This window comes from Cygnus atratus, chromosome 16 (genome assembly GCF_013377495.2).
Source record: "Cygnus atratus isolate AKBS03 ecotype Queensland, Australia chromosome 16, CAtr_DNAZoo_HiC_assembly, whole genome shotgun sequence".
Classification (NCBI taxonomy): domain Eukaryota; kingdom Metazoa; phylum Chordata; class Aves; order Anseriformes; family Anatidae; genus Cygnus; species Cygnus atratus.
Window position 1 is genome coordinate 15,579,956 of NC_066377.1, and position 24,390 is coordinate 15,604,345.

General features: G+C 39.6%; 1 protein-coding gene across 3 annotated transcripts in view; it reads right to left on the reverse strand.

Annotated features, from left to right (window-relative positions):
* Positions 1-1,350: 1,350 nt before the first annotated feature.
* The window catches only part of NCOA6 (nuclear receptor coactivator 6), a 47,344-nt gene continuing 24,304 nt past the window's right edge, over positions 1,351-24,390 (reverse strand). For all 3 annotated transcript variants that reach the window (XM_035548192.1, XM_035548190.1, XM_035548189.2), the window contains 8 exons: positions 23,755-23,901; positions 21,673-22,792; positions 15,713-15,834; positions 11,960-14,932; positions 9,896-9,964; positions 8,024-8,060; positions 5,172-5,320; positions 1,351-1,947 (listed from right to left, as the gene is read on the reverse strand). In XM_035548192.1, the coding sequence (XP_035404085.1) occupies positions 1,901-1,947; positions 5,172-5,320; positions 8,024-8,060; positions 9,896-9,964; positions 11,960-14,932; positions 15,713-15,834; positions 21,673-22,792; positions 23,755-23,901 (4,664 nt within the window). In that variant the 3' untranslated portion in view covers positions 1,351-1,900. The remainder of the gene's footprint in view (positions 1,948-5,171; positions 5,321-8,023; positions 8,061-9,895; positions 9,965-11,959; positions 14,933-15,712; positions 15,835-21,672; positions 22,793-23,754; positions 23,902-24,390) is intronic.

Sequence of the window (24,390 nt, forward strand, 5' to 3'; positions counted from 1 at the left end):
ATGCCAAGAGCTTTGGGCTCTGCGCGTCCTTTCCCAGCCTACAGAACATGGACCTCAGGTTGTGAACACAACCCTTCAGTTTCGCAGACTTTGTCCAGCTCCTCATCCCCCCTGCCCCGACCTGACAGGCAATAGCAGCACCGAGGCCAGGCACAGGATGAGGCAGACCCCAGGCTGCCGCACACTTAACCCTCACCCCTGACATTTCAGGCAGACTCAGGGGTAGGACATGGGACAGCAACACCACGGCATGGCCTTTCCACCTCCAGCAAAGTCACCAGGATTTCTGACAGGCTTGCAGTAATTCTGCCATGTCCTTAGCACAAGCTCACCTGTAGAATAAAACCAACTATGTGAGCCGGCCAACTGAAGGCAAGGTTAAGAAACATGGTGGAGGCTGGAAGCAGTAAAATGGGCACTTCAGAAACTCAAATGGCTTCCTACTGACTGCATGTGTGAGTGTGAAATGCATGCATACTATATATAAATATTATAAAGATATATAAGAAATCCTACAGGTGTAGATACTTTTTCTGGAAACCAATTTCAGACCACCCCCTGCTAAGGATGAGAAGTGTAAGCACCCGGGGGACAGCTGGGGTTTCAGGGACAGCCAAGGCAGAAGCATGCCCACACCAAAGTCTGACTTTACTACACGCCAGCCACAGAGCATCCAAAGTCTGACAGGGAGGAAGGGGAAAAGTTAGCTTTGCTTCGTGTCCATTACCTTGTGCACAAATGGGCAATTTCTGCCATTGTAAGAGGCAGCACCTGACAATTTATATATATTAAAAGGCTGCCTAAATATGAGTATGTAAAAAAACCTCTAAGAAAAGAAAAAAAGTGTAAATATCTATTCATGCAGAAGGCAAGAAGCAAGCTAGAAAGACTTGCTTCTCAATTACTCACCATGAGAACTCCCTGGAACAAAAAGGCTGACCTACTTTCTGTAGCAGCACATACAAACAAGTCACCACTGATGGCAGTATAGCTACCCAAATAAACATGCTTCAGGCTACCACATTTCAGAAAGTCTTCAAACCATTTAATACAGTATTTTTCTCAGCTGTGTTTCCTGCTGAGAAGCATTATTTGTGGGAAGAGCTGTCTTCTGGGTGTCCTCAATATGTATTAATTGCACATATCCCGAGGGCTGGAGGGTAGCGTCTGATTTTTTTTCTTGTTGCTTTGCAAAAACAGCTGCATTAGTTAATTCATTTGTGGTTAAACAAATTCCTTTCTAAAGCTCCATATAAGGAGCTTGCAGGCCTAGAGCTCTAAATAATCCGTTCAATCTTCCTGTTTGGAATGATGCTGTTGTTGTTGCTGCTAATAATAATACAACCCAAATTATAGGACAATAACATTTATTTAGAGCATGAGGGATTCCACATTGTACAAACCCTTAAATTTATTTTTGTTTCACTGGTCCATTTCTACAACAAATACATCAGATCTACTATATAATAAAATTATTTACACTTCCAAACAAGATTGGGTTTGTTTATAACCCTCTTACTGCTATTCACATACAGTACTTAAAACAACAGCACAATACATTATTTTAATACCTAAAAATGACAACCCTGTATTCTAATTTGTTTATGAAAAGTGGAAACAAATAAATTTACAGTTGTCTTCCCCTCCCCTTCCATTTCTTACAAACACGTTAACCTAATGTGCTAACCCTGGACTTCACTTTGTAAATCCAGAGGGTTTTAAAAGAACCCATTTTTTATATCTATTTATCTGTTTTTTAGAAAAAATCATTTATTGGGAACAGTATAATATTAAAATGACTTACTGTACAGAATTTTATTTAAAAAAGAAAAATCACAGCTCAAAATTGCTATTGATAAATTCACACTCATTTACAAGTTTCATGTTTCCATGCAGTAATTTACTTGGATTTTCTTCTTTTTGACTGCATTGCACTGGCACTCGTTTCTGAAATTAAGAGAAGAAAAAAAGCATGGATACTAAGTTGGTAATCCATTCATGAGAGCTGCACAGATTGCCCTTTTATGTCCCTAAAATCACACCAGAGTGGAAACAGCAATTGACTTTTCACAACACTTAACACCAAGGGACCCTTCATCCTGATCACAGCCATCAGCAGCAACACAATAACGCAAAGTCCCCACTAGCTTCTGTTACAAACACGCAGATGCAATTTCAGAGTTCTGTGAGTATGAAGTCGTAACGTAATGGCCTTAAAAATAGACGTTCTGCATTTGAAACTGTTCTTTAACTTTAGTTCCCCACATGCCACAACTTGCTCAGACATAACGTGGAAGTAAGTCTCCCTGAAACATCCTGTGCAGCTTTGGACACAAACTGCATAAATTATATCCAAGCACAGTACTTGCAGATGGTGTTGTTAGAAAACTTAGAAAAATGTTTTGGAGTCTGCCACAAAGAATCTAGTTGTTTGACTCCTTGGAAAGTCAGATCATTAGTAAACAAGTGTCTTCGTTGTACATGATTCACAAAAAAACAGCTTATACAGAAAGATACAAAATATTATATAGTACTTCAGCAAAACAACTAGAAGCACTTGCAGAAGCTACAGTGAAACCAGATGACATTTTCAGTGCACTTACCAAGGCACTAAGTTTCCATTTCAAAACAGAAAGAAAAGAGAATTGAGTAAGGACTAAGGGTATTTGCATCTTTAGATTTTTTTTTTAAATGTGATTTTAAATGTTGGCAATGTATCTTTGGCTCTTCACAATATTTTCTGATAGCTAGTAGAGCTGTGTGTATTTCAGAGTCAAAAGGGAAAAAAATCCCAAAACTTCTAAAATTAGAAAAGCAATGGTACAACTCTATGGCTATTAAATGCTGCATTAAAAATAAATAAATAGATAAACTTTTCAAAATTTAACAACCCCGAAGCTACAGTAAACACTGAAACAGCCCTTGCTGGAAAGGTACTCTAACGAGTAAAAATACCAGTACAGTACCAGTTTTCAGAAGTGAAACATCTTAACAGGCATGACTTACAGACACTGGAGTTCCCTTCGAAGAGTAACACTACTTTTAAGTAGCTTGCTCACCAGCAGCATTAGCTGTAGTCATCCCCACTGCTGCCAAAGTCTGCGCTTGACAGAATAAATGGGTCAGCACTCAGCAGCCTTCAGTGGCTGTGCAGCCATGCAGTCCTGAAGCCCCCGCTCCTTTGTGAGCACCACCGGTCGTCCCTCACCTGCTTCTGCCCCAAACCTGCACCCTGACGCAGGCTGTAATGATGAGGGCTGATTCTCTGTTTGCCCTCTTCTTTTACAACTATCCTTCTGTTCCTTCCCTCCTGATACTTCCCAAGGGTTATACATACATGAACTGGTCAAAATCTGATTTTCTCTCCCTGCTATACCTAAGTTTTTCCTAAATGCCATTTTTATAATCAGCCTCTATTTCAAAAAGTTTTTTTCTCCCAACCCTGCATTCTCTTTAACATGAATTAGCAAGTTTGTCAGGACATAGATCATGTAACCATAGACATCTAGAAGGAAGCCAGGATCATACAAAATATACGTTTTCTTAAGCTATGTTTCACTAATAAATACAAAGAACAGAGTAGGCACAAGTGGCAAACCTCTTTACGCTTCTCACGCTACACCTCCCTAACCCTTCATGCTGAACTCTTCCACAAAAGTGTTCAGGTTTGCTTATTTTCTCTACAGCTTTGAAGTAGGCAGTTGCTTGCACAGAGATAAGGTAATCAAAGCCCAGGGTACTACATGATAAACTGAACCTATGCTTTCAAGCAAAACCTTTAGACACCACAGCAGTTTCAGATACACGTTTTAGAAATAATTATTTTAGTTACAGAGGTAAATGAGTAATTCAGTACAAAACCCCTAAGTCAGTTCTACTATTGTTTAAATTTAATATACTTTTACGTTCCCACATTTTCAGAATTTGACATGCCACTGGTTGTCATCTTTAGGTTTATTCATTACAGCACGTGGGGCAGGTCACACGTTTCAGATAGCCTCAAACTCAGGAAGTATCACTGAATCCATTTTACATTTGCTTCACATTTTTCAAACTTTTTTTCACAATCATGAAATATAATTTATTTTTACAATACAGACTGATTCTTCTGCATTCTGCACAATCCTGCCACAAGAAGTAAGCAGCACTAAAATTTAATTAAATTCAGCAGCCATAAAACTGCAGAACATATAGGGCTCTTCATATAATCTTTGAGAGTCATTAGACAATTACGTATAGCTGGAAACCTCTCAAACTCTTATAAATGCAAATACTCTTACCAGCAAACTTTAGCATCTTTAATATGGAAAATGGTTGCTGAATTCAACTTGACTTTTATAATAATTTTATATTAATACCTCTTAGTTCTGTATGTTATCTTTAAAATATTGGTCGAATGTTTCCTCTTGACGGTCTCTCTACCCTCTTGCACAACTTTCATCCATCAGAATTTTTCTGACCCTTAAACGTAAGGAGCTGACACAGTTAGCTTCAGAAATGCAAAATGGCACCACGGACCATGCATTCTGGTAATAAACTTGTCAATCACACAAATGCTGCATACTTTGTTAAAGATTGTAACCCGTATAGAAATAAGGCACGTCAGCAACTGCCAATGCCATGGGTTAATATCTTGAACTTCAGGATTTCATGTGTTTGTGGAAAAAACAGCTGAGGATCTGTGCACAAGCACACAGAACTCCTCGACGGTCGCAGGCTGCCACGCAGGCAGCATTCTGAGTGTGCCTGAGCACGAGCATTTGGCTTGCAAAAGCTGACCGTGCATTTGGGAAGACTTAAGCGTTTTTCTCATGTCTTTCAGACTTGATGAAAAAAATAAAAAGACGCTTTTAAACCCGAGTACAGTCCTTTTAACAACATACTTCTGCCAAGAGAATTCAACTAGGCAAGCTTGCTGAATACTACGTTGATTAGTACTGCAGAAAACACAAATTTAACAATAGGAAATCCATACAAGATTTACTGCCAGTACAGATTTTGGTAAACACTTTAAACCCAACCTGTGTCTAAAATCATTGAAACTAGAGTTAAAAGCACACAACATTTACAAACTGTAAACCATAGTTATGACCCAGTTACTGAAAGGATTATATTCTGGGAAGTATTTTACTTCCTGCCCTCTCCACAGAAATGATGGCTGTGCATTTTACCTTTTGCAGTGCTGGATGCAGATGCTGGTCTGGAGGACCTCTTGCGCTGTCCATTCTCTACAGTTTCCTGTGAAGCGGCAGAATCCTCTGTTCTTGAATTTCTTCTACTTGGAGTTTTAGACTTTTCACAATTCTCTTTTGTCTCATTACTAATAAAGTGGGACAAAATATTTCTGATGAAGTGTAAGAAGGATTATGTTTTTCTATGCAACTCAGACAAGCTGAAGGATGGACCGACACAGGTACCAGTTCCGGACTATTAGCACTGAAGATATGAAATGCTAGAGATACCGGAAGTTTTATCAGATGAAGAATGACCTGAGTAAGCCAGAGTATAGTCCATTTCTATTAAAAATTATCAGAGGATACAGAATTGAGAAGTCCTCAAAGAGAATATTTTCAACATTAGAAGACCAAGAAATTAGATGCATTATAAATTGTCTGCTCTGTTTTCCACAGGTGCCACCATTACTGAAGTCTAGGAAAAGCAAACAAGTTACATTAGAGACTGCTATGATATGGGAATACAGAATTGAAATTGCAGATGAACATAAGGAGGAATTATGAACGCTTAAGCAAGTATGCCAGCTCTTGTTTTCACTACAGAGACTCAGTTAACTGATCTATATGATTTCTTCACACAATAAAAAGCTTATGGTTTACTTAAAACTTTCTTCAAGCTTTACAGTGAACTTATGTTATAAAAAAATAGTTTTAGGTAGCGTGGAAATAAGGTTTCTTGTCACCAGTACAATAAATGGAGTGCTACATGTTGTAATTAAACTCCTCTTTTATTTTGTTACTATTAGCCCTGTAAACTCACCCTGAGGTTTGGGGGTTTTCTATTTAATGCATTTATGCCAGACAATTTCTGATGGCTAAGTAGTTTCTGAACATTAAGCTAAACTAATCTCCTGTGAATTCAAAGATAATTAACCAAATAAATAATTCCACTGAAAATCGAAAAGGAGAAGGAAAACTCATTCTATGACCTTTGTCTGAAACTTGCAAGATTTCATGAAAGGATGCCTTAATCAGAGAACTGATGGGAAAACACACAAAGCAGACCTGTGCATTAGAGGTTCTACTACAGTGTCAGTATTTCAGAGGAAGTCCTACTTTAAGAGAAAAGAAACTACTACAAGTACTTGCAGTTTTAAGCAACAGTTATCTGAAATAAAACACACTTTGTCAATAATAAGGAAAGACAGTCACACATTCTCAAAAGCAAGGGAACATAGAATAAAGCAGAATATGGAAGCACATGAATTGTCTCAGACACAAAACAAATACTGAAATCAATTTCCCCAATAGTCAGTACTATGGGTAGTCTATAAACTGAACCAACCAGGTGACAAACTGGTCTTCCAGTAAGTAACCTGGACAGCAGAAACAACAGCCACCTACTTCAGAGGAGGTCTGGAGGATTGAGTAAGCAAATGGGCATCATCAGCTAAAGTTCAGTTATTAGGGATAATTGTTGAGTTAAAATGAGTGTCCTTAAGTTTGAATTGTTTCACAGGGACCAATAGAACTCTACTTTGATTTTATAGAAGGAACTGAAGTTAGCCCAAGTAAAAATACTTCTGGTGTTTTGTATGCTGCAAGGTTCCTCTGAGGTTTGTATTGTTTACCATTTCACCCTGGGAACTTAAAGCTGACTGCTGTGAATATCAGTCATCACTACATTTTTAGTTTGCCTGAAAACTTTCCTTCTTTTCCAGTCTTGCTCAGAAAGACACCAATCCAGAAAAATCCAAACAGAAAGGTACTTGGGATCATTTGATGCGCTCAATGACAGTTCATTTGGACAATCCCCTCATCTGCCAAGAGTCTCACCTTCAGCTTTTTAGAAAAATTCTACCCTAAAAAAAACTGCTCAGAATTTTAGTTCATCTTCGATACAACTACAGAAAGATCCCAACCCATCTGAAGGTAAATATATTTACATATTCAATTCAGAGTCTTTCCTGATCTGAGAAAGTAAATTGCATTATCTCCCTTCCAAAAGAAGACACTGCCTTATTTCCTGATGGACCAATGAAGTAAATTACACCATTTACCCTGACTTATGGGATCACTTCAGTCTGATAAGGGTAGCATCAAAAACATGGCCAGTTGTGCCAGCAGTTATCAAAACACCTTACAAAGATCTGTCATTATAGCTGCCTAGAGTGAGTGTAAGAGCTTGGTGGTTTTAGGATATTACAGAAATAGATCTTGAAAACTGTATTTTCAACAGAACACAGCCGTTTGAAATTTATTCTTTTAATTAGTGAATGTCTTGAAAAGGACAAGATGAAGATTCTACCAGGCTTTCCTACCAGGTTTCAACAAAGTGTCAAAAATCGAACACAGAGAAACTCTGGAGAAAACAATAACTAAAGCACATATAAATTATAAGAAGAAAAAAAAAAAAAAAAACGAAAAAAAAAAAACAGCTCTAGAAAGACCTACTTTAGAAAGACCTACTTTCAGAAAACAAAAATTCACGACAGCTATTCTGCAGGCTTTTGGAATTGCACTTTAGACTTGTTTTCAGAAAATATCAAATGCCAGAACCATCAAGACCCTTCCAAGATGTGAAACACACAGGTCTGAAAGGATATGAGGAAATACTGCTCAAATCATGAAGACAGATTCGGGAAAGTGTTACCTTACATTCTGTATTTCAGCAATGTTTTGAAACAGTCAACTAGCCCAATTCTTCAGCATGAAAGAAAGGGTATGGCCAAGAAAGTGACAAGACATCGGAGAAGAATTTTTTAAGTTGCACAGCTGAAGCAAAGAGAAAAGGACTTCCTTGCATGAAAGCTGTATCTATTCTGAATCTATATAAACTATCTCCTTACCTTTGACCAGCAACTACGGGAGCATTTGTTTCAAGTTCTACAAGAGAAAAAGATAATTTTTAGGTCTGCTGTAGAATTACATACTTGCTGACAAGGCATGACTATCTCACAGTTGTCTCATTATGTGTTAACATCTGATGAATAAGCTTCCCTCATCTACTGTTACTCTAAAAGCAAATCAAACTCACATATCAAATGAAGTGCGACATCAGGCAGTGCTCTCTCTGATTTTGGCCTGCACCAGCTATGACAAAGAAAAGTTTAAAGAAACCCTGCAGAAGGAAACTACAGAGAAACTTTCCAACAAGGGCCTCTCCCTTCTTAAACTTCTATTTTAGTCAGTTTATTCCTTCTAGAGCTTCTACATTTAATTAGATTTAAACCTTAAAAACACTGATCGGAATCTATCATATGTGTTAAATTGTACTTTAACACAATCTCTCTCCTAGTGATTTCACTAGGAAATCAGGTTTCCTTTGAGTCTTCACCACAATAAACAACACTGATTTACATCACATAAGATTTCTCATCTTTTTTTTTTTTTTTTTTATTGTCCACCTTTTAGTTATCCCCATATGTACCAGACACTTCGTTCAAATGGAGTACCTATATCTAAACACAGTACATCATGTGAGAAACTGCCACTGGTTTAGGGATTATCATTAAAATGTAACATCTTAATTCACTGTTAGTTTATCACATTACCTATACTGGACTTCATCTCACCCTGAAACACCCCACAGTGTTCAGGACAGTGATGCACAAAACTGTGGCTTTGCCTTTAGGAGCAATTTAGTACTCCAAGTTTGCTGCAATGCACACAAGGAACAAAACTGTAAAAAGAATAAGAAGGCATAATGCTAGTCCTGTTATGATAAACAACTCCTTATGATTTGTATTGTTGGAACATCAGACTCTTCACTGTAAGTGTATATATTACCATGTCCAAAAAACTGTCTCAGTGACAAAAGAAAAACAGACTAAGAAACATATAGGAAGAGTTATTTTTCTTCCTACCTAAAACTTGAACAGACAGAACGCCCAATAACAAAAATTGGTAACACCAGTGCTTTTTTCCCTGAGCAGGAACTTCCTAATATGACTACATAAGCCCTGGTGCAGAGACAGATGTAACCCTGGCAGGGTGCATGAACATCTTTAAAATTAAGTTTTATGAAAGTAACGTAGTACAATTTTTACCTTCTTCAAGCTTAAATTCTCATCGTACTACATAAAGCAAATTGAAGAAAGTGCCACTTTTCACGTTCATGTCCATGTCTATCCACTTTCCCTACTCATCTCAGAAACTGCTTTTTAAAAACACCACAGAATTGATGTGCATGATAATAGATGGCAACAACAAAAAGTCATCTGTCATGGCTCAATCCCTGAAACACTGCAGAGAGTTCATTAAAAGCTTCGAACAGAGAGAAAAAAAAAAAAAAAAAAGAAGGATTAGAACTCCAAAAATTATGTTCCTACCATGGCTTTGGGAAGTATTTTCAGAAGTGTCCCATATCAGAGAAAACTCCTATTTGCTCTTAAAAACTTCAAAACTCAAACACACCAAACACATCATTACAAATCCAGTCCTCCAAGCTTACAACTTGAACTTACAAAAACTGCTTTGGTGATTTTTTCTTTCATTTTATTCATTCCCCTAACTGAAGCTCCAGCAAGGCTTTGGAGATTTCTAAAGCACAACGTATCTAACAGAAGAATAAACCCAACAACAATAATAATAATAAAAAAACACCACCAATCTATGAAGTATATTCATGATCAATAAAAATATTCATGATTTACCATTTTGAGGTAAAAACATAATGAACTTAGTTCACCTAAATTCTGCTTTTCCAAAGTAAGATTTACCTGTTCTTTGAACAGTACTTTCTGATGTTGCAACTGAACTTTTTTTCTGCGTTAAATGTTGAGAGGATGCTAGAATAGAAGTGGAGGGAAAAAGCATTATTTTCAAAGAGAATCGCAATTTTTTTTTTTTATCATGCAACTGGGCTGCTTTTACAAAATTCTGTATCTTCCAATTTACTGCATTTTTACATTTATAGATGCATTTTTTTTTAACCCACCCACTACTCCCTCCCACCCTAACACCTCTCCCTTTTAAAAAGCAAATAACGAAAACAAAACACACACACAAAAACCCTTTAGCAAAGCTACTCCAAGCAAGTTTTCCCAAACTAGAATAAGTGATGAAGTTAAGTATCAAATAAAGCATATTTTTAAAGGTAATATTTTTTCACTAGACACAGAAACCAAAGAAAAACCTAGAAACTAAATAGTTTTGTCTCTCTCTCAGCTTAATGCTCATTTCAAAAGAAGTCTTGAGGAAAAAATAGCATCTTTGTTAATTTGAATTCATACCCTCACTCACTCAAACTGCAAAAGAGCAAAATGCACTCCAGAGGCTCCCATGACGAGCTCTGTCAATAAGATAAAGTGACTTTTAATGTGTTTTTTTAGGTTGTCAAGTTAAAAATAAGATTAAAAAAACAATTCCTGTTAGACAAATGCCTTTCAGTTTTCCCTTAGGTGTGATAATGAACTTATGAAGAGCATGGAGATGTAAAGTTAAAGGTTCCCATTTAAATAAAGAATATTCACTTCCATTTGTAAAAACACAGGTACATTCAGATGCTTACATCGTTGTCCTTCACTAGTTGATACCACCTCCCAAATCTAGAGAGAATGTACACACCGTTACTTTGCAATCAGAATATTCCAGACTGGAAACACAGATTGCTTCACACTTAAGAATAACTGTATCCATACTCTTGACCTTGAAGCTAGATACATTTTCTGATTTTTTCTTACACACTAAGTCAAGCAGCAGCAAGAGCATTTGAGAAGTGCTATCACTGCTTGCTGTTTTAAGACTGCTTTACAGTCTTATGTTATGCTTCTCCTGTCAACGACTTTTTCTCCTAACAAAAGAGGATTCCTTCTATGAAACTCAAAGTAAACATTTAATAATAACATCTAATAGCATATAGCTAAGATGTATGTATCCACATCTAAGACATCTATCCACAGGGAAATGGAAATTCACACTCAAGCTGAAGCTCTCAATTCTACTGATTTAGGTGGATTTTATCTTCTATGATTTTATCTTCTCACAGATAAAATTCATGCCTAAATTCAAGATATGAAGCACAATGGATATTCAAATAGCTTGATTCAAGAGCGATGGCTTATTTCCATACCATTTTCAAAAGATTAAAACCAGCCTCAATAAATAGCAGCGATGTCATAAATGAAGTTTGCCAGATGCTTGAATTAAAACCGTAAGGAAACAGGTCAGATATGAGGGTATTTTATGTTACTGGATGCGACTTACTCTTAATTCCATTTTCAACTGTCTCTGAAATTAACATTTTAACTTTTTCCCTGGACATAAGGTGTGGGTTTTTTGTTTTGTTTTCCCTGGAGTAGCTCAGCTATTTCCCTAGAAGGTTAAGGTCCCCACAGTGGGAACTAGAATTATTAGAATTAATACACAGTATCAGAATTAAGTCCATATATTTAAATATTACAAATATAAAAGGTCTCTGGGAAGACTAAAGCAGAAAAAGCCATCTACCAGTTTAAAAGATGCCTTAAGTATTACTTCCGTCATTGCCGATAACATCCAATTTTGCCTCCCCACTTCTAAAAGTTATATGAAGTCACTCTTCTGTTATTACATCATACGTTCACATCAAACACCACATCTAAGCAGTAAATGAAAATTAAGATAAAACATCTGAAATGCGAATCTTGGTGAAAGACAAGCCTGTGTATCGCTCAGATATTAAGAACAAAAAGCAGTGGTCAGCTTATAGCATCTATATTATTGCGTTCATGGAAAAAGGCACCCAAGAAATTTATGAAAGCAAACTTATGTCTTCCATTTAATCAGGTCAGCAGGGAACTTACCTGTATTTTGTAGCAGTTCCTGATGTGATCCTGTTTCCTCCTCCACCAAACCAACCCCAGTTTGCTCAGCTGGTAAGCCGCTGTGGTTACTACCATTAGTGCATGGTGTTGCAGGTGCAAGCTCTGGGATTACCGGAGTGGTTACAGCTGACAGTGCACATGTAGGAGGAGTGCTTGTTGATAAGCTTGGAGATACAGAAGCAGAAACAGCAGCAGCAGCGCTAACACTCACATTGCCAGGCCCAGAAGTGCTCTGTTTTGTAAGACTGGGTGCTGGAGGTGTCACAGTTTTATTGTCTAGTTCTGCTGGTGATTGCTCTGTTGCCAAACTGTTTGGGACTGACGTTTCTGGTCCCTGACCTTCTGCTTCTCCATCCAAAGCATACTGCTCTTCCCCCTTCTCGAGGGAGCCCGTGACTTTCTTGCATGCTTTTGTAAGTAAGAGTTGACCAATCTTGTCTACTTTTCCCTTTCCCTTACTTGATGAAACAGGACTTCGTCTGTTCCCAGATCCTGGACTGCTCGTAAGAAGAGGTGAAACAACAGGTCCAGACTGTGTCACTGTAACAGAGCACTGGTCACTCGATCCATTGCTTTGAGAAGCTGCCTCCTCGGGACTGAAGTCTTTCGTTGGCTGGGCAGGAAGATGTGAAGAAACATTTGAAGAAGTTGTAGCGGGAGAAGGCAGCTGAACAGGAGGTGCCAAAGGATTTAGAACCAGTGGCCTGCTCGTGGGAATACTAGGAGCAGGGCTGCTAGAGGATGTGCTAGGAGGTGTGGGGGCAGAGGAGAACTTTATATTCTGTGGTATATGTAAGGGACCCACAACAGCGACTGACTGAGGCATTAGGCTAGAGTTAGATGTCATCGGTGCTGCGGGAATTGTGCTTGGCTGAGAGCCTTTCATAACCTGAATTATTGATGATGAGTTTATAAAAACAGGTGTAATGAACTGTGGCCGGGCATTAGACTGAGCTGCCGACTGTCCCTCAGAAACCATAACTTTGTTGCCTACATTAGGCATTGTGACAACAGTAGACACCAACGCAGGTTGCAAGTGAGATGGCAATGGTGCCGACGTATTAGCAGAAGATGTAATAGGGTTTGAAGTTACAAAAACTGTTATCTGGTTGGGTGGTAAAGGACCTGAAATAGAAGAAGAGCTGACAGGCCTTTGCATTACTGGAGGAACACTCTGTGTAACATTTGAGTTTATTTCTCCCAGTTCCTGATGCCCTGGATTCGAACAGGACTCATTATTTTGAGGCAAGCTAAGTGAATTAGGTGGTTCTTTGCTAGAGGATGCCTCTTGCAGTGGAGGAATGACAGCTATCTTTTTTAGGTCCTCCACAGTGGTGACTATTGGTGCCATTTCAAGACCAGTCAGCCCAGGGGGCTTAATGGTTACATTAGGAGCTCCAGAATTATCAAGAAGTTGACTCAAAGAAGTTGGTGCTTCCCTCATAGCTGGAGATACCATGGTTTTACTTTCCTCCAGAACTGGAAGCTTACCTGTGTCTAAGGCCTGCCCATCTTTTTTTGACTGTTCCTCTGGAACCAACGTTTTTATTTCCGGAGTAGGGATAGCTTTTAGTTCAATATTGGGCTGGTCTTTGTTACCTTGGACACCTTGTGTGCTTTGGCACTCGTTATCTTGAGGAACACTAAGGCTCTCTTTACTGTCTTCAGCAACAGCAGGTACAGAAACTGTGGGATTCTGATTACTTAGAATGTTATTATTTTGAAAACTTGTTGTCACCGGTGTTGGCAAAGTGGGACCAACCATCATATTTCTTTGCATATCTATGTTCTGCAAGAGAGATGGATTCTGCTGAGTATTCAATGATAATTTAGCCGCTTTTGAGTTTTGTCTGCCAGGGCTTGGCGTTGTTTTCCTGCTGGATCCAGGACTGGACCTTCGACTATTGCTTGGACTTGCTCTCTTTGTTCCTCCAGTGTTGGTTTGTTTTCCTGAATTAATGACCACACCTTCCAATTTGTGTGACTGTGGAGCAGCAAAACTAGACTGATTGTTAATTGTGAGATTTGATGGGGCTTGTCCAATGGCCTTCAAAGTAGTTGGGTTAAGACCTTGCTGATCAAATCCTCTGTTGAGATTAGGCCTGGGAGGTAAAGGAATATTAATCTGAGGAGGGAAAAGACCAGCTATAGAAGCATTGAGTCTCTCTGGAGACAGGCTTATTTCAGAGGGTTCTGTGCTGGGTGGACGGTTATTAGGAGTCTGAGGATAATATGGCCTTGGGCTTGCTCTGTTTGGGGTTTTAGGCCTTGAAGTTTGTGACGGGGTGGCAACATTTGGAAAATGGTGCGTAAGAGTGCCAGGCAGAGAATTAGACTGCTGTTGAGGACTTGCACCTTGGGCAGTTGAAAGTGTGGATGGTCCAGGTTTGGGTCCCGTCATCATTAATTGGTTCTGTGAAACTACTAAATGAGATGTCATATTATTCTGAGCTCCTGATGCTGGGGGGACTTCAGTTCCACCTCCTTCTGGAACGGAAGACACTGATGAAACCTCCCCCAGAGGTGAGCTGGAAGGATTCTGTACATTATCTTGATAAACCATTTTTCTTGCATTGTTTCCCAGAGAAGGATTGCCTGGCAAGGAAATTCTCTGTTTATCAGGAGATGGAGGCACTGACCCAGGACCTTGTAGATTAACCATTACTGGCATGTTACCACTCTGCTGCATTGGCATCCGTTGAGCATCTGGATTCAGAGGTCCTCGAGGTGGGTGAACTCCTTGTGGCACAGGAAGCCTGACTGATTTGGGATCCTGCTGCATCATAAGCATCATCATCATTTGCTGCTGTTGCTGCGGTGTTTGTGGTGGTGCCTGGGCTTGCTGTGGTGGTGGCTGTGGTGGCTGCTGCGGCTGTGGCTGCTGTGTATGTTGCATGAGTTGAGGTGGCATCTGCTGAAGCGGTCTTTGTTCCACTGGCTGAGAAGGATAACCTGAGAAGACATGGTGACATTCATCAAAACACAGAGACTGAAAACATTTTTACTTAATTTATGAATGACCTGCATGACATTGAATTGGAGAACTCTCAACTTCTACCAGCTACTAGCTATTACTCTGGATTCCTGCCACCTCAAACAGTCTCTGTCCACAGGCTTATCTTCACTTAAAAATACAGGGTTGGACTTCCACAAATCAGTTATCCTTAAAGCAAACCTAAAAGTTTGACAGCCACTGTGGAACCTGAACTAGCAAGCTTGTTACAGATCTGACTGCTCCCAGTGTACAAAGTAGATTCTACAATGTATCACTGAGGCAAAAATGGTGCTAAAAATAATCCACGTGGCTTATAACATTAAATTCCTGAGGACTTTGGATTTAATCCTTCTTATGTATAAAGGGTAATTCCAACTGTAACCTTCGTTTCTTAATTCTGAAAAATCAGCTATTGGCTAATGCTCAGATTTTAAGGCACCAGTCTGTACTACTGCTGGATGCACAGGAATCTTCATCAATTATGATACTGCTAAATAATTCTGCAAAGTTCATCATGATACCTGCAGAATGATACATGAGAACATGGCCATCTATTCATATTGAGCTAATTCAAAGAACACACTTAAACAATGGTATCGTTTATTTACTAGGAGGAAAAAAAAAAAGCTTTGGACTTGAATGTGTGAGAATACAAAAAAAAAAGTACTGTCACAAAGATCAGTAAAATATCTGTTGTAGTTACAACATTCAAATAATCCACATAAAAATCCTACTACCTGGTGGCCTACTTGCAAAGTCTGAAAGTTTAGGGCCTGAGTTATCTACATTCATTCCTTGATCTCCAGACATTGATGATTGATCACTCTCCTCCAGGCCACCTGGACGAGGTTCTGAAGAGCTGAAAGAAAAATAACTGCAATTTAGGTACAGCCTTAACACCAGTGTTTGAATTCTGCTTTTATTATTGTCTCAGCACTTCTGAACAGACCTGCAAGCAACTCATGGAAATACATCAATGTTTCAGGTATAACATGACGAACATGAACACACGGTTGAGGTCTGCCGACAATTGTTCCTGTACCTTACATACTACTCAAGAAGCAGCAAGATGCCTGTTGCTCTATTTATCTAAGCATTTGTTTCTTTCCTTAGTTAAAAAACTCAAATTCAAGGTAGAAAAAAGAAAATAGGCAAGGGATACTCTGAATTATATATAAATAGGCTTCCTGCTGGATCTAAATAGGCTTACCTCACATACTGCCATCACATCTCTATTAATAAATATTAGGAGTAGATGCACAGCGTTTTATTTCACTGGTATCACCACATACCCAGAGGTGACTAGCTCAGGGTATTGGTGACCTCTATTAATGTCACAGCACAAATATATTCACGTATCAGATGTTCAAAGTCAGCTGGCAGAGCTTTCTAGGATGCTGAGGCTCTAGAACCGATGCTCCAGAGACTGCAGGAGCATTTAAAATCGGGCATTGAATCTCAACAATACTTCCACTCAATCAGGATAGCTTTTGCAGACTTCGGAATAAACCACTTTTTTATAGCTATCAATACATATGGTCAGAGAACGCAAGATACAGAGGGATGAAGAGTAGAAGACCATAACTGCTTATCTGCTTCATGACTACACCAAGGCTGTAGGGAGATCTATGTAATAAAAGCTCCAAGTTACAGATATCAAAATAGGTCCACTGCCTACAAGGAGAGGCAGAATTACGCAGAAATGCCAAGGACAAAAGAAATTTTCAGCAAAACAAGAACCTGAAGTATTTAAAGGTGGAGAGATCTCTCCTATTTAAGTTTACTTGACAGTGACAGTTTCTGGCATCTGTACAGCTGATGGGGAGAAACCCAGGCCTGTCCTATTGTCCTATTAACTACCTAAAACATGCTCAAAGAGCAGAGTGTGACTTGAAAGTCCCTGAACTTTCACGGGTCAAAAGAAGGGAGAACATAAATCAAGAGAGAAGAAAGTTAAGAAACAGAACCCCTCCAAGCATTACTACTGAGCAGGCAAGTATTGCCAAGGGAAGTATTTGGAGTTAATTCTTTTGTCTAATCCAGCGTATCACTAAGTTTTATGATGCAGTTGTTACAGGCTTACCCGCCCCTGCTGATAAATGTGATGAAAACTGGCAAACCCCAGCCTCTTACTTCAGTATGGCCACTGGCATGAAACCCCGGAGTACACACAGCCGTCGGCAAGCACTGCAGCAAGGGCACGAGCCCGGGGTCTCTGTTAATGCAGCCCACAAACACGCCACTGTACACGCAGCCACATGTCCCAGCAGCGCTGCGTTAGTGGACACAAGTGGGAAAAATTTCCGACAACAAAATCTCCCACAGCAGCTCAGCCTTTGATGTAGGCCACATGGTGCAGGCAACATGAACTGCCTAAAATTGGGAATACCGCCTTAAATTTGTATTTTTGCCACTGGTGATCCTTTAAAACAGGAGTGGGGATTAAAAATGCAACAGTTAAAGATTAGACAAAAAGCTGGTGTGAGAGCATTACCACACAAATAGGTTTACCTAGAAAACAATCTTAGTGTAAAATCAATTCTTAAAAAACACCTCCTGCCTGATGGGTTCCATCAGGCGAGCTACAAACAAAACCTTGCAGAACAAACCTCGAGTTTTATTATACAGTAACAAAGAAGAATAGTGACTGTAGGAACACCTGCTACTATAGTTACTGGAAAAATTAAACATAGATGGAATTTCAAATGTCGTTGAAATTCACTGAACATATTTAACAACCACCAGATATCTAAAAAACCATCGAATTCTAAACACAAATAACTAGCATGACAATAAGTCCGTGTGGGAGGGATAAACATTCCTTATTTGTTCTTCCCTCTTACTGCTCTCAGCGTAAGAAGGCACCAGCTGCACAGCACAGATTATCAGAGTTTCCTAAGCGAACCTCCAGCTCTACCAGCTGCATTGCCAAGCACAGCTTGCAGATGTAAAATCCCAGTCAGAGGGGAAGAGAACTCCAGAAGAGAGACAGCAACCCAACAAAAACCAGGGCTGCAGATGGTGAAATAAGCCACACAAAAATCAAGCTATGGAGAAGAGGCGAGCAGAACCAGCCCTGCTGACGTGGTACAGTGCTCTGCTACGGCTTTACTTTTATAGAAAGGCACTTGTTCTCCGATGCTAAATTAGCTTCAGTTCCCACGTGTGCAGCGGGACTGTTGTTTCCAGACCTACCACTAAAAGCTCTCTGAAGCTGGCTGAGGGAAGCCTCCCGTGCTGTGTCCCACGGTGCTGTTCTCCAGGAGCTCATCACCTCCACGCAAGGCGCGCCACGCCAGGCACCACGTGTCTTGATGCCAGCAGCAGCAGTGTCTTTACCACGCACCTTACTTCTTTCCTACCAGCACATGTGGTCAAGGGCTGCCAACAGGGCAATGTGAAGCAACTGTTTGCTTGTCCTGATATTTCATACACTTAACAACAAATTTTTCTCCACCATCACCTTTCATCTAGCATCTTTTTCCCTGTTTTCCATCCTGTTTCCTACGTTTTTCACAAACAGACACAATCACTTTTAAACTACCTATTTATTCAAAATGTCTCAGTTTTTATTTCAATGTTTGATTTGCTCAGTTAGGCAAATCCTGAAAATTATTTTTCGATTCAGGTGAATAAACTTTTTCAGTAGTACACTCACCCTGTTTAACATTCCCATATGGCCCAGCCTACAAACCGTTTCATTAATGGTACTGCTGTATGATTAGAACTCCACAACAATTTCGAACAACAACAAAAACTGAATCGTTCTTAGTGTCATTATCAAGTTAGCTGCATTTCCAAACAAGGTTTGCTGCTTTGAATTCTACAATTCTGAAGAATAACTACAGAGAAGCCGTGATGAGAAGCACCTATTTGTTTCTGATACAAAAGGTATCGATCCAAGTCAGACTTAAAAGAATCCGCAATTCCGAGCCAGGTAAGCGCTGAGCTTGGCTAACTATGCCAAGGATGCAGACAGTGAGTGAGGCAGGAAGGAATCATGACCAGCTTCGACTTTGTCTGCACTGTAGTCTCCCTTCTTTTGCTGGAGAACAGTCTCACCTTTTCACTCTAACCCATTTATGAGGATAACACCCTACTGAATGCTCCTGCAAGGACAGAGGGATTAACACACAGCCAGTTAAGAAACAAAATGCTAATCCGTATCAGGTGACAAACACATTCTGCAAATAACAATGCCAGGAGAAAGTTCACTGAAAATCAAAGTGATAGAAGTAGAAAGTAGTATTTCTTTTGTTAAGTAAGCAGAAATCTCATTAAAAGCATCATTTATGAGCTAGAAATTCTTTTAAATTTTTAGAGCTCAATAGGAAAAACTTTAATTTAGGCTTCTTTTATTTTGAAAATTTTATAACAAGCAAATAGCCTTCCGGGGCTTTGTAAGCTCGAGGGAACTTTATCTATCCATTTATTGATATTCCCAGGCCACACCGAAGCTGGGTAATCATCAGAAAGACCAATGAGAACAGAAACATAATAAGGCTTTTCTTTAATGATTAATGGATTTTTTTTTCAGAATAGAGTGTCAACTCTTCTGCTCCCTCTGAACCCTTTGTGATTTCCATGGCAATACAGCAGTGATTGCTATTATTTTACTGAAATCTATTTAGAATTGAAGCAGTTTATTTCTACACATAGCACCAGACCTCCCCTCCTAGAAATACATGGCCATTTTTGCATCTAATTTGGGGCAAAAAGAACTGGCTTTCCATGAAAGACACAGATGATGAATAATGACACAAGGATTGCATATTTTACTTTGTTGCAAATGATCAGCAGTGCCTACCAGTACTACAAATCGGTGTTGGTAGCATTATGCAACAAGAACATTTTTGATTGAAAGAAAAGACATTGATACTGTTATAAAGATATCTGGACAGCTTTAAGGGTTTGGTGAACAACAAACAAAAGTATGTTTGCTTTTATTCAAAATTTTCTGAGGGGCTTGCGGATTGAAAGCAGAAAGACGTTCTACTGTTCTACTACGACTTGTATTCTTTAAACATAGACCACACTATACTACCTTTTGCAATAAACTGTTAAAAGCCCCTCTTGCCAGATTAACTGCACTCAAATTTCTGGAATGCCAAAATGAAGACACCTACGTGCCCTCATACACCTCCCTTCCACATAAGTCAAGACTAGCCCAGCCAGAAGCTCGGCGCTGCACTGCGTCCTGCCTTGCGAAGGTCCCTGCCCTGCTCCTCGTGTCGCGACTGGAAGGAGCCCTGCTCTACGCCTTCCAGAAGCTGACAATGCCTCACGGGTTAGGTGCTGCAAAAGAAGTGCTACCTTAGTTATGGTTTCCAAGACACCAGTGTTGTAGTCTACATGTGTTTTGGCCACTTGGTCCCAAGTTACTTAAACAAGGTTCCTCCACAGATTGTGTACACATTAATTTGCGAAATCAGAAGGCCTGTTTTGCAGGCCATACCATCACTTATACATACAATGAAATAGCAAGTATTTGAAAGACTTTTTTCAGAGTCTCTTAAACCAGCATGCTTTGCTTTACCTTCTTCTCTATGCAGCACTTCTACACCGCCAAAATACAAGTAATAGCTCCTGCATTTTACAGTACTACAGAATTAACATAGTTAAGGACTGTCACAAAAGATCACTTGCAACAGGTTATGCAAATTTGGATATTCTTGTGTTGTAAATTTGTGCAGTTCTTCCATTCTTTCCTAAGTGAACTGGGAGGAAAAAAAAAAAAAAAAAAAAGACATTTCATCACATGGATTCCTGTGGATTCCTGTCAATGACCCTGTGGCTCACCTGCAGCCAAAGGTTATATATATATATAGTACATAATTAGATATAGCATATCTGCCTACATACTCATTTTAGCTGAATAAAGATACAGCAGGAGTAGTCAACCACCCTGTGCTGGCATTAATACACTGCCAACAACAAAAGATCACAGAACAGCTGGCCAACAAAATATACCAGTCAAAGAAGAATCAAAAGATTCAGCAATCTTGTATTTCTACTACATTGATATGTTCATTTTCTCTCAAATACTGTTGCATTTGCAGGTTCTCTCTCAAGGCTTGTGGCTTTTTTTTTTCCTCTTAGCCTATCCTAGGGCAGGAAGGCCAGCATTGCTTGGGCTTGTTATCCCCATACCAGAGAGCACCACACTCGAACTCCTAGCTGCAGCTTCAACTAAAAGAGAAGTCCAACTCGGTCCCAAGCAGAAACACACAGATATCCACGCATCTCAGAAAACAGCCCCCCCCCCACCCCCCCAGTCTATACAGCACATCGTAATACAGAGGTTTATAACTCTTCTGAAAGCTGAAAGTACTTCCCAACCTTTGATGGTGGCTGTCAGACTGCCCGAGAATGGCAGCCTCCTCTCCAAAGGCCACGGCCCCATGTGTCCACTGACATTTTAAAACAACTTCTATACCTCCTCTACCCAGTAAATGTAGTGAACATTGCTGTTTTGAATAGGTTTATAACTGAACTAGGATGTTTGCATCTTTTTCTTTATCCTGAATGAACTTTCCAGGGGCAGACTTGCCATGGCACTATCATTTAACGCTTAAGAAAAATTGCTAACATATGAAATAATACAGGGCTCACTGCATGCTTGCTGAGAAAAATATTGACAAGTTGCCAGCAGGACTTTCCCACGTCCCATATAAAACCAATGTGATATTACACCTACTTCGTCTGTTCCAGTTGTTGATTGTTTTTCTTCTTCCTTGGAGGCTTCTTCTTTTTTGGCTTATTGGCATTCTGATTATTTTGTTTGTTGTTCATACCAAAGTGTCCTGCCGATATGTCACTTTGTAGAAGGTTAACCAAGAGTGGACTTGTGAGCGTGACATCTTTATTGACAGGAAAACCAGGATTCTGTCCACAGGAAATCTGATTCCCATTTGGCGTTCCACTAAACCCAGTGCTGAAAGGCAGTCCGTGGCCAGAGAAATGACTCCCCGAAGCATTGTTGTTTCCTTGCATTGCTTGCATATGGGAAGGCACCATGTTTGGCTGCTGCACAGGAACATCAGGTAACATCTGTGTCAAGCTCACATCATTATTAGTTGTTGTAGTAGTATCCCCAAGTTGCTGAGATATGTGGGTGCCAGGTCCAGTAGGTCTTAAAACTTGCCCTTGCATCCCCATAACCTGAGAAGGGTTACCGTTCACAGGGCCTTGCTGTGCCATCATCTGCCCAGTGAACTGCACCATGTTACCCTGCATGTTTGGGGTTGGTCCTCTCATCAGTTGAGCTGGCCCCGTCATAACATTGGACTGGTTTTGAGTATTAAAAGGCTGTTTATTTCCTTGCATTTGAGTGGTCATCATCTGTTCCATCATCGAGTTTTGCTGTAACAAGACCTGGCCTTGAGGTCCCATCATCTGATTGTGTGTAGACATCATCTGTTGTCCCTGCTGGGGAATCATCTGTTTGGGCGGGGTCATCCTTTGGGGCGAAGGGCCAAGATTTTGGTTCTGTGGTGTTACCATCATTTGGCCTTGCGGCATGAGCTGAGTTCGAGAAAGTATCATCTGGTTTTGAGGGTTCAGTGATCCCTGAGCCTGAATGTTTACCATCTGTCCTTGTGATGATACAATTTGCTGATGCATTCCCATAAGCTGAGACTGTGGTCCTTGTTGTGGCTGTCCCTGTATGTTGCCCATGTTAACTTGTGGCACCCCACTAGCACCAGCCTGCTGGTTGTTCATAGTTCCATGAAGTCCCATTAAATTGGTCTGCATCATATTTGGTGGGCCATGTGGTGCTTGCATCTGATTCTGAGGAGGTCCAGATCCTTGGCCACCTTTAATAGAAAAGGCCAATTAGGAAACAATTGGAGTGGTATAAAGTTTTCACATCTGATGTTGAGTAGAACTCCAAATTTATTTTCCTCTGTTTTCTAATGAAAGCTAGGATATCTGACACATTTGCAGTCCTATGCTATGATGTTTGATGCTACAGATAAACATTAGGTGTCAAAAGAGAAGATCATACTGGCACTTCAAAACAAACACTTAGCCTGGCACTTCACGTACATACGACACTGCAGAATGACTGAAATTCCTGGTAAGCCTTATCTGCACATAAGTTTAAAAATATTCCACAATAGCACCTAACTCAATGGAACAATTCCCAACTAAACTAAGCTTCAAAATTGAGGCTGTTTTAGAATGGGTTGCAAAATAAATACACACACAGTAGTGATGACATCACATTATCAGGGTATCCATAACCCAGATGAAAGGCTAATAACAGAATTGTTAAACAGAGGCATTTGTGAACTAAAGATTCCATTTTTACAGGACTGTCTGTAAGCAGACTTCCAAAGCTTTTGAATGAACTAATAATCTTTTCAAATCACAAGAGCTTTTTATTTATTTATTATATTTTTATTTCTGTTTCTAAGATAACATCATCTTTTTTTTTCTGGACAAGAAGTTCCTTTTATGTTGTATCTTATTACCTTTAGTCTTCAATTGTCAACACTACTTCTATTTAATTTCTAAACGGATATTTCTGGATCCTAGTATAGCAGTCCTAAGCAATAATACTTGGGTTGTTTGAAAACCACAAGCAGCCTCCCATTTTAATTTTCCTCATTTAACAATACGCATAACACACCACTGCAGCACTTTCAGCCCCAGGTAGCTAAAACTCTCTATTACTGGCAAGAATTTAATGTTTTAGTAATTGTGTTACACAAGTATAAGCATAGTTTTCTACGAAAAAAAGAAAAAAAAGAGGAAAAACTAGTTCCAAACAGACCTGTGTGCTGCACAGTTTGGCTAGTTTGTAGCTGCGGAGCTCCGCTGTTCACCGGTGTTCCTGGTGCTGTGGAAGGCACCTGACCTTGCATGAAGCTCTGGTTAGCCTGGCCTGAAGGGAACCCAGGAGGGAGGCGCTTGGGCATTCCTTAATACAAGAATTTTCTTATTAGTAAGTATGAAAAGAAGGAAGAAAGAAGAAAGAAAGGAAAAAAATCTATAACTGGATTATAATAGGAAAAATACCTTTGAATGTGTACTGTCACATTACCGGTTTAGGCAGAAAGCAGTTTTTTGCCAATATACGAAACGCACCGAAGGCAAGCTTACAGTTCTTATCTGTGCAATAGTTCTGCCTAACAAGCCACTATTGCTCAGTTCAAAATGTAATTCTGCTTCTAGTTTAAGTAGAAAATTAACCCCATGGAAAAGGGAAAACTTTGACTTTGTAGAAATTAGAAATTCAAGTAACATAGTTCACTGTTTTCTTCTCTATTGCATCTCATCTCTGATCAGGCCCTTAACTGAATCCATGTACACAAACACAACTATCTTGTATTTTTATTACATTTTTTTTTATTTTCTCAACAGGAACTCTCACCACAACACAACAAGTACACACTTTTTAGCACTCCTT